This window comes from Rissa tridactyla, chromosome Z, assembly GCF_028500815.1.
Source record: "Rissa tridactyla isolate bRisTri1 chromosome Z, bRisTri1.patW.cur.20221130, whole genome shotgun sequence".
NCBI classification, from domain to species: domain Eukaryota; kingdom Metazoa; phylum Chordata; class Aves; order Charadriiformes; family Laridae; genus Rissa; species Rissa tridactyla.
In genome coordinates this window covers 73,266,500-73,280,028 of record NC_071497.1, presented here as the reverse complement: position 1 = coordinate 73,280,028, position 13,529 = coordinate 73,266,500, and the positions used below count along the sequence as shown (strand labels likewise).

At 34.8% G+C, this 13,529-nt stretch overlaps 1 protein-coding gene across 12 annotated transcripts in view; it reads right to left on the bottom strand.

Annotated features, from left to right (window-relative positions):
- CPLANE1 (ciliogenesis and planar polarity effector complex subunit 1) overlaps positions 1–13,529 on the bottom strand; it is a 64,249-nt gene that overhangs the window by 15,231 nt on the left and 35,489 nt on the right. For 10 of the 12 annotated variants that reach the window (XM_054185338.1, XM_054185342.1, XM_054185348.1 and 7 more), the window contains 12 exons: positions 12,783–12,848; positions 9,974–10,166; positions 9,113–9,370; positions 8,183–8,932; positions 7,147–7,313; positions 5,756–5,876; positions 4,699–4,753; positions 3,680–3,784; positions 3,103–3,195; positions 1,916–2,028; positions 1,457–1,655; positions 942–1,183 (listed from right to left, as the gene is read on the bottom strand). In XM_054185338.1, the coding sequence (XP_054041313.1) occupies positions 942–1,183; positions 1,457–1,655; positions 1,916–2,028; positions 3,103–3,195; positions 3,680–3,784; positions 4,699–4,753; positions 5,756–5,876; positions 7,147–7,313; positions 8,183–8,932; positions 9,113–9,370; positions 9,974–10,166; positions 12,783–12,848 (2,362 nt within the window). The remainder of the gene's footprint in view (positions 1–941; positions 1,184–1,456; positions 1,656–1,915; positions 2,029–3,102; positions 3,196–3,679; positions 3,785–4,698; positions 4,754–5,755; positions 5,877–7,146; positions 7,314–8,182; positions 8,933–9,112; positions 9,371–9,973; positions 10,167–12,782; positions 12,849–13,529) is intronic. The other 2 variants (XM_054185343.1, XM_054185341.1) reach the window with 2 other exon arrangements.

The following is a 13,529-nucleotide window of genomic DNA, read 5'->3' as shown; positions in this document are numbered from 1 at the left end:
GCAGGTGACACAATGAGGTCCCTACATTTCTGCAAACACATGGAGGGACAGGCAATGGACACTATTAGTTTGACAGATTATACAGAAGGTAGATGCTGTGGAACTACAAAGTACTACTGAATTCATTCTGTATTAAGCCAGGTCTACAGAACTGGAAACTGACTTAGTTTTCTCGACATGCAAATAATTTTTTTTTTTACCACCTAGGTAAAATCAGAACCTGCTTGCTCATTCTTAGATTAGTCACTACCATGTTTGCTCTAAACTGCTAAAAAAATCAAAGTAATGTGAAGAAATAATTGCCAGCATTCCCCATTTCACATACACCTAAAGTCAGCAACACCTCAAGGTGTAGGCAAATTAAACTAGACTTAGTATTAAGAGGTCAGTCTGTTGAAAATTTTTAACTTTTTACCATTATCGCTGTTATGACCTATAAAATAGTAATTCCTGAATTACATATAAGATCATCTGAATGCATTATGTCCAAAATGCATTTATTTTACTTCTATATTTAGATTTATAAAGACATTAAAAATGCAAATATTTTATGAAAATAAATAGGAACAGGTTCCAGAAATAGTCCCTTTATACTCTGCAGAGGCATAACTGCAGAAATCTTTGCCAAAAAGTTCTGTTTAGCCTGAACTTTCGTGCTATTCCATTTTCCCAGTTAGAGAGAAATCGAATATATTCTGCCCATTCACTAAGAACATGACCATTCTGGCCAGCATTTGGTTCATTGTAAGTAACCATGTCAGTGTCAGACAACAGATGCAGCACTAAATGTGAAAGAACTGTGTCCTATTATTCTCGATCTCTCTCAACATATACTAAGCAGATCTGAAAATCCATCATTCCAAAATACAGATTTTGTCTTTAGCTGACAGAAGTTACAAAATAAAATGTTTCAGACACAACAGTTAGCAGTCAGAACTCACCAGTTTCGTATTTCTGAAATCCTCCTCCATATTTTCTGTTATGTTCTGTAGTGTTTTTAATTGCATATCCATTTCCTGCTGCTTTGTGGAAAAGTATTCTTTGCCAATTACTCTGGATGGAAGCTCTGAAGAAGGGAAAGTTCTGTCATCTTCATGTATTATGTTCCAAGTTGCATTATCTCTAGCAGAATCTGATTTCTTATCTTCCTTTTGCACTTGGCTTGATACAGTTTTCAGATCATCTTGAAATTGAAAAAAAATAATGCACTAACATCATTGAATAAATTGCAAACATTTAAGTATTGCAAGTAATTAGGCATAGCTGTGCTACACCTTGTAGCATGTCTTAGGAAGCAGAAATCTTCACAAAAGAAGACAAATGTATAAATGTTTTGATGTATAAGACTAAAAAAGCAGGAGGTGAGTTGGGGAAAGGCTGCAGGTTTTTTGTAGGAGGTATATTACAGCATAGGCATACAGCTTTTTTTCCCTGATTTAAAACCAAAATGTTTTACCTTTCTTCTGATGTGCCTGGGGTGGAATTGCATTAGTAACTGAAGCTGCCATGTGATGAAGTTTTGTCGTAGATGGAATTTCAGACTTCTCATTTTGCTGTGCAGTAGCTGTCTCTTCTTCAGACTCAGGTATCATTGGCAAATTGTTAAGAATGTCACTGTCTTCAATGTCAGTCACACTGATATATTCACGTTCACTCTAAACAAGAACAAGATTATTAAGAATTACAAAGTACGTGTTTTGCATACATTGTTTACAGTACATTGTTAAACATTTTGTCTGGTTACCTCTTACCACATTGAGCTGAAAGGCTTCTTGTTTTGGAGACAAAGTAACTACAATCTTCCCTATGGTATTATACAACCGACTCATCCAGATATAAAGAACCCAAATTCATGAGGTAAGACAAATGGTATATTTAAAATGTTTTACAACCATATGTACATTGGACCACTAACCAAATCAGGTGCATCCGACAGAAAGGATGGTAAAGATTTCTTGTTCACATCAGTGGCAAATTTCAGGTTTAAATACATGTCTGGTGGTAGTATCTCATGGGTGCTACATGATTCTATGAGAAAAGAATAATAGTCAATATTATATTTACAGTAAAAGCCAAGAAACTTCAGACAAACTATTTGGAAACAGGTCTGCATTCTCTAAATGATAAGAAATGCTTTGATTAGCACTTCTTTTAAAAAATATAAACAATGTAGCTTAATAGGTTTCTTTAATGTTTGCTTCTAACAATAAATTGCTGAATTATTTTTCATTTTGGTGATAAATTAGCAGAAAAATACTAAAAAGATTAAAATCAAAGCAACATGCTGCAATCTAAATTGCTATTCATTTCCAGTTCCTTCCTGAATAGGTAAAAAAAAAATAAAATTTGTATCTTTACTTGCTACTTGGCAAAAAAGACGTCTAATAAACTATCTGCAAGGAAGTCACCTGATGTACTAAAATAATTTTCCAAATGGAACAACACTGTCAAATCTTAAAAGAATGGAAAAACTAATATTCTCACTTGGTACCATAGGGAAAATACTTAGGTACTGAATTCTGTGTAGTAGAATTTATCAAGAATTTATAAAATGGGGGGAGAAACCTCAAACCAAAATAAATCTTCTTTAGCCCAAAATCAAAGTTACCTTCTATTACTTGTTCTACAAACTGACCCAGAAGATGACTGATTTGGAATAAAATTCCAGCTTGAGATTGGAACATTGTTACTTGGCATATAGCTTTTACACAACTTAGCAGATGCATGGAACAACTGTATAATTAGCTGAGTTACTACAGCTCGATTTCATGTTGTGCCTTAACATCCCACTGGTCAATCCATTTGGCCTACACAACACCAACTCCCCAAAATCCACAACTGTACCTCCTCATGCAGGAATACAAAAACATAGGTACATTGCACCATCAAAAAAATCCAGCCAAACCTTTCATAAACAGTATTATAATTATTTCACATTTGGTTTCAATAATTACCATTAATGTTATTTGGTTTCAATAAATTACCACCTTCTTATCTATGTCCTGCATTAAGCTACCTCAGGTACAAAAACCATGTTAAAATTGTAATATTTTTATAGACTTCCTAAACAACAAGTGAAGTAGAGAAAGACTGAAGCCACACCTGACACAGGAACAGACATGAGTGGCTCATTTTTTCGAACTTCAGAAACCTCATTTCCAGCACTGATTCCAACATCCTGATACGATTTGAGCACTTGATAAGAAAAAAAACAAAACCAAAACGCATGAATTTAAGGAAAGTAAGGACACTGATGGCATTATCTGAATGCACATTCCTGATTTCCCAGCTCATAATCAAAGCAAAGCTAGGGGGGAAGATGAGGGGAAACAATTTCAGTCACACGTGAAATATTGTCTAAAATGCATTTAGATAAAGTCAAGCTAAGTTAAAAGGAGCTTTCAGGAAAAGTTACAGCAGAACTGCCTTACAGAAAGCATGTGGAGACTCTTACATGACTGCACCAGTAATATTTTTATTTATAATTATTTTAACTAATATTTTGTAATTTATATTCCAGTATCTTCTGGTTTAACACTTTTTGAAACAAAAATGTTACAGCATAAAACACTGTTTTTCCCTTTTAAAACTTACTCCGTTTTGGAAACTGACCAAATATTACAATTAACAAGAAGCAACACCAGAAATAGTTGCTGTAGGTCACACAGGTGGCACTTACCTGGCTGAGTATTGGTACTTGCATCTTGAGTTTCTGCTGGTTTTTTCCCTGTAGAAGCCATGTAATGTAGGTCTGCTGAAGTAGTAATTATTTCCCCCATTGTGTCTAAAATGTGATAATACACAAGTGTCTACAAATGATGTAAGAATTGGAAATCTCCAAAAGCAATGATGTTAACTTAAAACTAAGGGCTCCAACAGATTTTTCTCAGCATTTCTGACACATAATTTTAACCTTTCTCTAAGAACACTTCATGAATGTCTTCAAGAAAAATTTGTACTACCTTCTGTATGTGAATATGCAACTGTATGGAAACTTACAATGTTACACTGAATTAAAATCAAGGCTCAGTTTGGACATATAATTTTTAAATTAAATATTATACTATGCTGTAAAATAATAATTTGTATCATATCTTAAAAGGGGGAAAATACTTATGACATGTGTATTTATTGATGTTCCTAAAGAGTTTTGCAAGACAGTATTTCTCTAAGGCCAAATTTCAGATTGGACTGCATTTTGTCCTCTGACAGAACTAAATATTGTACTGAATTAACATACTAGAAAGATGCTAGATCTGTAGAAAGATCTGTAGAAAGAAAGTCTTTCTACAGGCATGGTCTTCATTTTCCAAGCTAGAAATAACGTAAAGATTCATTTTCTTTTAAAAGACTCTTAAATTTTGTGTAATTAGAATATTCAGGCAAATAAATTTGTAATATCTTTTAAAATAAAATAAACTGATTTAGAATTTGAAAGCACTGTTTACAGCATTCTTCTGACGAACTAAGAACTGACAATCTCAAAAAAAGACTGAATATCTGTTGTACAACCTGAAAGGTTGTCCTATTTTTCTGGTGAAAGATCCCATAAGCCATTACGTTGTACTGCTCACAGACTACACAATTTGGGTTTTAATATCTTGATGACTATAGAGTTTTCCTTTGAAATCTATCATACCTCTGTTCCTTGATTTATTTTATTTAAGCACTCAAAGAATTAAAGACACTTGTACTTGCCCACTGAAATGAAACAACCATCCTGAAGGGAAGGTGTAGATTTTGCTTGTTGATCCTAATATGAGGAGAAAAATAATTATCTTAAAAAATAGTTCCAATGCCAATTAAAGGCTTTGTTGATGCTGTTAACTTTCCAATATACCTCCTCTGAATAATCATTAAAAAAAAAAATCATTGTAACATACTTTTCTTATCCCCTTTTATAATTCTTCTGATCTATTCCAACTCAGCAGAATTACCGACTATCTAACATTCTTTCCCACATGTACCTTGGGGTGATCTGCAGTAACACAAATTCCTCATTCTTCTTCAAGAAGAATAATGTTGTCTCTGCTGTATCATAATTAACATCTTTGTATTATCATCTGTATCATAACTAACATGACCCAGGTCTCATGAGGATGTCCAGTTGCTGTGCTGAGACAGGGAAGTCTCAAAGAAAGTATGGCAGGGACCAAAAATAGAGCCTGATGCTCTGGGTAGTGATCTAGCTTTAAATCTGATAGTGTTCTAGTTTGAAATCTGGTACTTGCAAGGATAACCCCCAAATATGTTAAAAGATATCAAGAAGCCCCAGGGAAACAAACAGAGAAGTGCATAAATCAAAACCCAGCTTGATGAAGACTTTTCTCAGTTTCTTGGCTGAGACCTTGTGCGTGCTCCCGATCCTCACTCTTATACTGTCATCATCTGGCCTCATGTGAAAAGAGTAATGCCTGGGTCATTTGTCCTAGCATTACTGCCAGGCTAAATATCTTTTTTTTCCCAAGCAATTAGTGTTTGTATATATATTTACTTTAAATGTACATACAGACAAATATCCCATCAAACTAAACAAGTTAATGTCCTAGGAAAAAACAAGAGCAACTTTGGAATACTTTAAAAAAATAAATTTCTTCTTTACAGGAAATCCAAGTATATGAATGGAAGATGTATACTGTTTCTAAGCTAGAGCCTGGAAGAGACTTAAGCAGGAAAATGTAAATCAAAAACCAGTGTCTTTCTTTCCTGCTAATACTTGAATGGAAAAAGGCAAAGAAAAAAACATTTTCTATACCCCAGTCCCTGATTCAACAGTATCACCAATACTGATGACGGAGTCATCTGGGAAGAAGGACACGCTTGGTTTCTTCTTTTCCTCCTTCTCTTTCATTTGTTGCTTATCACGCCTCTTTTGTCTGTCAACATATAAATTACAAATAAGAACTGCACTGAAATAATAAAAATGCCTATCATTGTTTTCTAAGAAATATTGCTATTAAGAAATATGCACTGAAATAAAGGTGGAAAAGACAAACACAACTGTTCCATACCAGAAATCTACATAAAATTGTTGTAGGAACTCATAAAAATACTTAACAATCACACCAAAATCTGTTAATTGTCTAATAAGCTATTTATATCAAATATTACAAACTGCATAACATTCCATATCTGTATTTTCTGTATAATAAAATAATCACTACTAGACAAAATGCCTGTAAAGAATCTATAAGAAATATATCAGCAAGAAACAAATCTCTGAAATCACTGAAACTTTCTAATTAACTATTGTACTAAAAAAGTTGCTTATTTTCTTTAGTATCTGATAAGTAGATTATAAAACAACAACTGTAGCTTCAAGTGTTTCAGCTGATAATATCAAAACAGGTATTCTAAATTCCAGGTGCAGTTACTTATTTATCAATTGTTTTTCACCTTAAAAGTGAAAAACTCAGAGTCTGTGTTTCCGACTGCCAGCATTAAAAACATCATAATCAGAAGCAAGTGTTCTGTTCTAGATGCAATGATGTCATTAACACTTCCATGGAAAACACAGATCTGTGAAACATCAGGAATCTACCAAAATTATATGACAACTGAGCATGCAGCTTAAACAAATTGTTTTAACTGCTTGTGCAATCAATTAACAAAGAATAAATCAAATTTCAAAAGTAATGAATAACATACCTAGCAAAACAAAATAAAATATCCTTTCAGCAGGAATTTTGCTAATCATTGTATGTATTCAGAAACAGAGCATGAATCTTGGATTATACTGAAAGAGCTTCCTTCTTGAATACGACTACTAACAGTGATGATATGCAGTGCAGACAGTAGCCTATTAAGATTCATTGTGTAAGCAGCAAAGCATTTCATAAACAGTATACAGCAAACAGGTAGGTGACAACAAGATTTTAAACCACAGACATCTGTATGAAAAACATTTCCCCTTGAGCCTTCTTCCTATCAGCCCGCTAACAGCAACAACCCCTTCATGCCCTTATGATATACTTCTCCCACTGTGTCTTTACTAATAATTGCTATTTTATTCTCCTCCAAAAGAATTACATCCAATCACACTTCATTTGAAACTGCTGTAAAAACTCCCACTCGTTTCAGAGCTCAAAGGTATAGGTTACCAGTAAGTATTTCAACATGAAGACCCACTTGAAAAGTTTGACTTGCCTTTTTCTATTATTCTGCACATCTCTTAGTTCAAATGGTTCAACATCAGCTTTTAGTAACTGGATAGGTTCAGTTTGGTCTTGTCCAAAGGAAGTATTGGGCACAGTATGATACTGGTGGCGTTGCTCAAATGCAATGAGATCCTGAAGTGGAATGAGTTTTGGTGCCTGAAAGTGTTCAGAGAGAGAGAAGCAAAAATGAAACAATGATACAGCAAACACAGAGAGGAACACCAGTCAGATTGGATGAAAAGAGCAGGTCCAGTTTGGACCTCAGCTACACGAACACAACTCCTGTAGCAATTTGTAAAGAAAATGAAAATGTAATATTAACAGCATTGGACCAGAATCTCATCTACTTTGTACATGCGTAAACTATTATCTGAAAGTAAACTAAAAGATATGAATTTTCTCCATGTAATGTATCTCATTAATATTTGCATTGCTAATGTATGTAGCTGAAGATGAAGGTAGGAACTGTGATATGTAGACAAGGACCGAAGAAGCACCTTTCAAAGAAAAACATTTCCATTCTTTTCAACTGGAATGTGCAAGCATATGAGAGTCTATCAGAAAAACATTTTTCAAAACATCAAGTTCTCAACATCCAGAAGATAGTATTTTCCTAGCAAGTCCTTTAGCATTCCATTTCTGCCCTTACAAAAGAGGATTTCTTACTACGTTCTTTGTATTTCTGCAAATAATTCAATTTAAATTTCTGTAAAAAAACAACCATTGTTTACCATATAAATATTATCCAATATTTTAGATAGTGAATTCCTTATGTTTGCTACTTATGTTGATGAACTATGGAATGTGGAATCAATCTAATGTTGTTAAAAACTTTTCCAAGCTTGCAGCCTGCCTCATATTGAGATGCCAGTAAGAGGGACTTCAGTTCAGATCCCTTCTGGTAGTTATGCTCAACACTTCCAAATTCCATAGTCTGGAAACATTAACTTATTTTTGATGAATAAGAAACCATGAAATTGAAAAAACCCCACAACTTAGAAAAATACATTATTAAAATCCAGTACCTTCTTTTTTTGAGGTAAATTAGCATGGAGTAGTGATATTCCTGTATGCTGTAGTGTTTCTCTGGAGTCAGTCTCCTCTGTTGCAGATCTAACAGGTATTAAAGTAGTAGTGATTGGCTGCCTTACAACCGGTGGAAGTCTAGGTACTGAATCAAGTTGCAAGTGCAACAGTGGAATACCGGCCAGGTTCTGGGTGATCAGTGCTTTGTCCATATTCTCATTTGCAGAGAACTGCTGCTGAGGTGAAACTTCTTGCTGTCCTTCATACTGATCTAGATTCAGGTCCTTGGAATGCCCCTTATGCACTGTTTCTGCCCATCTTTTCTCTTCCTCGTGCATTTGTCTTGGGATCTCTGGGTCGTATCTACTCATATTCGAATCTTCTTTTGACTTACTGTTTCTTAGCGCATATGACGACTGACAGTTCCATAAGGAATCTGATGAACTCCAAGCTACGCGTGGTACTGGGGGTGGTCTAGCAAAAGCTGAAGACATTTCTATTGGATGTAAAAATGACGGTTTGAAATGATAACCTGATTCAAGCTTAAGCAAAGGAAATCCATTTGAGTAATTCAGTTTTTTCTCAATAGGGATAAGCTTTGGTGTTTTCTGGATGTCTGAGGAAGGAGCTAGGAGATGAAGTGGTTTAGTAGGTGCTGAAGAAAAGAAGTCTTGAGATGGTGGCATAAATCCCGTTTCTTTGCTGTGGCTTTCTAATAGGCTTAAAGAAACATTCACATCCAGATGATTCTAAATAAGAAAAGGATTTACAAAACAGCATTTACAAGTATCTTGAAATAGCAACCATGCATTAAATGTGCACAAAAATGGTATAAATCACTACAAAAACTTTTCCAAATTTAACAGGACAGATAACATGCCAAATATACAGAACAGTTCATAAACGACACTTTGATATCTGATACCTACTTTTATATGGTCATTGTCGCTTTCATGTCTTAAACTATTCCTTGGTTGAATATCAGAGCTCTTTTGACCACATTTTCCTTTATCTTCTTGAGTGGGCACCTGTGTTTTCAGAGAGCCATTGCCTTTGTCAGTGCGTGCAGGCTGGCTTCCTTCCATGTGTAAAGATGAATGCTGTGGCAAAATTTGTTGCACATTTGGCAGGTTGGCAAAGGATGACTGCACTATTTGCATTAAACTCATGAAGTTGATTTGCTGTAGCTGGATACACACATACAAAGTTAACACTGTAAACAACTTTAACAGGAATTTTAGCAAAAATTCTGTGTCTAGGCTGTGTTATAACTGTTCATTATCCTAGGTGACAAAATAAACAACATGCCAAAATTTCAATAATGATTCATCTGTACAATTGCTTATTGTACTAGACTTTCTTTTGAGATACATTAAATACCTGCCACAGACAGATTATGCTAAAGCAAGACAAAATCCTTCACTACTTTGGTGAAGTTTGAGTAAACGTAAGGTTGCACGAAATCATCTCATGGTACTAAAACAATTAAACCCTAATATAGCTGCAAAGTTATTACAGCTTCAGAATTTTTCCTAATTTATACTATTAGATCACACTGAGTTATGTGAACTAAAACACGCTCAAACTGTTATTATTATATTTCTCATTTTCTTGAGTCAAATGCAAGATTTTAAGTCTCAAATGACTTTTCACCGTAGTTTACAAGGAACCAGAAATCTCTTTCAAAAACAACCACACACAGAATGCCTTGAAAACAGTAATTATCTCCATTGTTTTAAATAACATAGTTTGTACTGTGAATACTATTTTCAATAACAAGACACTCTCACCTGAACTAACTTAAACATTTCATCTTGGAGCATCTGCCTAACAGTTTCTGATGTGTCTAGTTTCTCCTCTGTAGGGACTTCTTCCTTGATTTCTTGTTTCTTTACACAAATGGAAGCATCAGAGGCAACGCTTGACATAGTTGACACAATAGTCTGAGAGGGCTGACCATCACTTAGAGAAATCTCTTTATTGCTTAAAAAGGAAAAGAATAAAAGTATGAAAAACATTTATGTTGAGAACACCTACATGAGGTAGTCCTAAATCAATCCAGGAAAATTTTAAAGATATCATTTTTCTAAAGCATAATTAATTTGTAGGAAAGATTTAATAATTAAGACTGCACAATATTCACTGAAGAGTATGTATGACATCTTTTTCCTAATGTTTCCTACTCTACTGAATGAAAAGCAGTAGTAAAGATGTAAGTTCTACCTGATCTTTTAGTCACAAGGGTATCTGAAATGTTATCTTCACTAGAGATATAGGCAGAAAACAGTAATTTGACAGAAAGAGGTTAATCGTAAAACCAAACAGCTGATGGGAAATGGAGAAGGACATTATTAGTTGAAATAAGAGAGGTGTGAGATTCGCTTTCACTTTCACACTCAAGCTGCAGCAGGGTAGGGTTAGGCTGGACATTAGGAAAAAATTCTTCACAGAAAGAGTGGTCAGACACTGGAATAGGCTGCCCAGGAAGGTGGTGGAGTCACCATCCCTGGATGTGTTTAAGACTAGTTTAGATGTGGTGTTAGGGGATATGGTGTAAGGGAGAACTTTGTAGAGTGGAGTTGATGGTTGGACTCGATGATCCCAAGGGTCTTTTCCAACCTAAATGATTCTATGATTCTAAATAAATAATTAAAGGTGACTTCATATATTTGGAATTAAAAATCAACAACAAAATTTCAGATCAGAAAACAATTAAAATTAAAATAACATGGACCTGATGATACAATATATTGAATTTTCTCAGAGATAAGTAGATCTTTTAGTAGGTAAAGACTATTAAGTAGATAAAGTCCTCAAATGAAGAAGAGAGGGTTAGGATTTACATTAAGTTATAAAGCAACTGAAGGACTTTACCTACGTCAACAGAAATCGACCCAGAAGACATTTCTCTATTTAAGAAAAATGCTGACATTGCTATGGCTACAGGCAACCTTTGGAAGACTTTTCACAATAGAACAGGATGGCCTCCAAGCACGTGAAGAAATACAAGCATAAAGCAGTGGCTAGTGAGTAATACTGAAAAGGTTTTCTATATGTCGTAGGTGTGAAGGGGCACAGGAAATCTTTTGGAAGACAATTAGAATTGTCAATTCTAATTGACAATTAGAATTAGAAGCATGGCCTGAAGCCCTAAAAGTTTGAGCAGAGTTTTTTCTTTAATAAGCTGACATGAAAAACTCAACAAGGATGTGAGATTAGAGACACATGAAAATGGAATCCAAAGGAATGCATAGTTCGGATCTTCCTCTAAACTGAAAAAACTTAAGAGAGGACTGTTCTAGAAGTGAAATCCTTAGATTGACTCCTGACCCCTTTTCCAATTTTCAACATCTCACTGTTTATAGAAACATTATATATATATTTATGTGTATCTAGCAGTTGCTGTAGAGCACATGCATTTTAATAATTTTATAAAAATATGAATATAAATTTATAATACTGCTTAGGTGTTTTATGAAATAATATATCTTCTATAGTAATATTATGTAATTATAATGATTCTGTCTGGAACCAGAACACAGAAGTACCACTTCTCTTGAAACCTAGTACCTCTGAATGAACATGTTAGATTCACATGATATTCTGCACAACACAGGAGTATATGATTCTCAAGGATTACAGTACAAAAAGGTTTCAGGAAAGTCTAAATAGTACTTGTGATGGTGTACTCCCCCTCTCCAAGCACCAACCTGACCCTGTAACTCTGCCCAAGCAATAACCACCTGTGATGGTCACATTGGGTGCATGTAGTTGTGATGGCTGCACCAGGTTCAATGTGGTTTTGGGGAGACGGATAACAACACAATAGCCAAGGGCTAACTTGAGCAATACTGGTACTGTGGTCAATCACCTTACCTCCATAAATAGTGAACAGCCCAAGAGCCCTTTGAGCTCTCCTGAATAGTATTGGGCTGTACGCCCACAGCAGTGCGTTGTACACCAGCAGCTCCCCTTGAGCAGGGATGCCTGCTCAAGGTTATGTTTATTTCTCAAGATTTTGAGATTCCTTTCCACAACAGATCCTTGGTATGTGACTAATAGAATGCTAAACTTTGAAATCTTAGCTAAGTGATATAAAGGATTGATTGTGTATATAACTCTTTAGACATAAACCATTGATCAGGTCTGTCTGGGACTAGGATTGGATCCAGCTGCACCTAGACTCCTCTCTGAAAAGAAGCTTAGAAAGCAAGGGGGGCCTTTCTGAACCTTGTGACTCAACAGGAGGATTGCCCTGACGGCTCTGTCTGACTGTCCTCTGTGCACTAAGTAACCAAGTGTACCTTGCCGTCTTGAATCTTGTTAAAACACTGTTGCATTTACCATCGAACTTTGTTAAATCTCTGTTTTATATCAATAAATGTACAGCTGCTTCTCTCTAAGAGTGAAGTGCATCGCTTCCGTCTGCGACAGTACTACAGTTTGCAGGTACAATACCAGCAAATATTTTGTAATCGTGTCACATCATGACATCGTGTCACTTCAGATGAAAGTGACACACATCGTGTCACTTCAGACTGAAAATTTAATAGATATAGTCAATTTCTTATTACATGAAACATTATAGGTTTATCTTACCTGGGAACTTCTGCATCTTGTTCTAAAGAGAATGAGTGAGAAGTGGTGCTAATAACGTCAGTCATGCTATAAAGAAAGAAAAAATTAATATTGTAAATACTGCAATAATTTGTTACGCTATTTTCATTTTAGATACACTATATACACATATATACACGTGCGTATATATATACACACATATATATATAAAAAACCTCTTGAAAAAGTATTCTAATTAATACGAAATAAAATACCTGAAAACCATCTGATTGGAGCTACACTGATCTGCATTGCTTCAATTACTGCATTACACTGCAATTTGAGCTGGCAAATATTGACATTCATGCTTTGTCTCCCTAGCAATCAGAAATTGACTCAAACAAAAGCACTGAAAAGGTTCTGGCTATTCAACATAAACAGCAGGTAAAACCCAGGTTGTTTTTAATTGACAAAAAAAGAGAAAATCCATTTTAAGCAATACTGTTAATATCATTACAATCTGCATTCCTAAAAAAGAAAAGCTAGTATCATAAGAAATCTCTGAGGTGCATCTTCTGTGCAGTTATTTCTGTTTCTTGCAAAACAAAAATATATCAGTTTAAAACAGTAGAGGGTTCTAAGTGTTTTTAAATATAAACCATTTAAAAGTTTTTTTACAAACATTATATGTACACAGGAATATGTATTTATATGTCATAACAATTAATAAGATTTTCTAAATATCAAGACATTCTGGCACTGTATATCAGAGAAAAAGGTCCCATTACA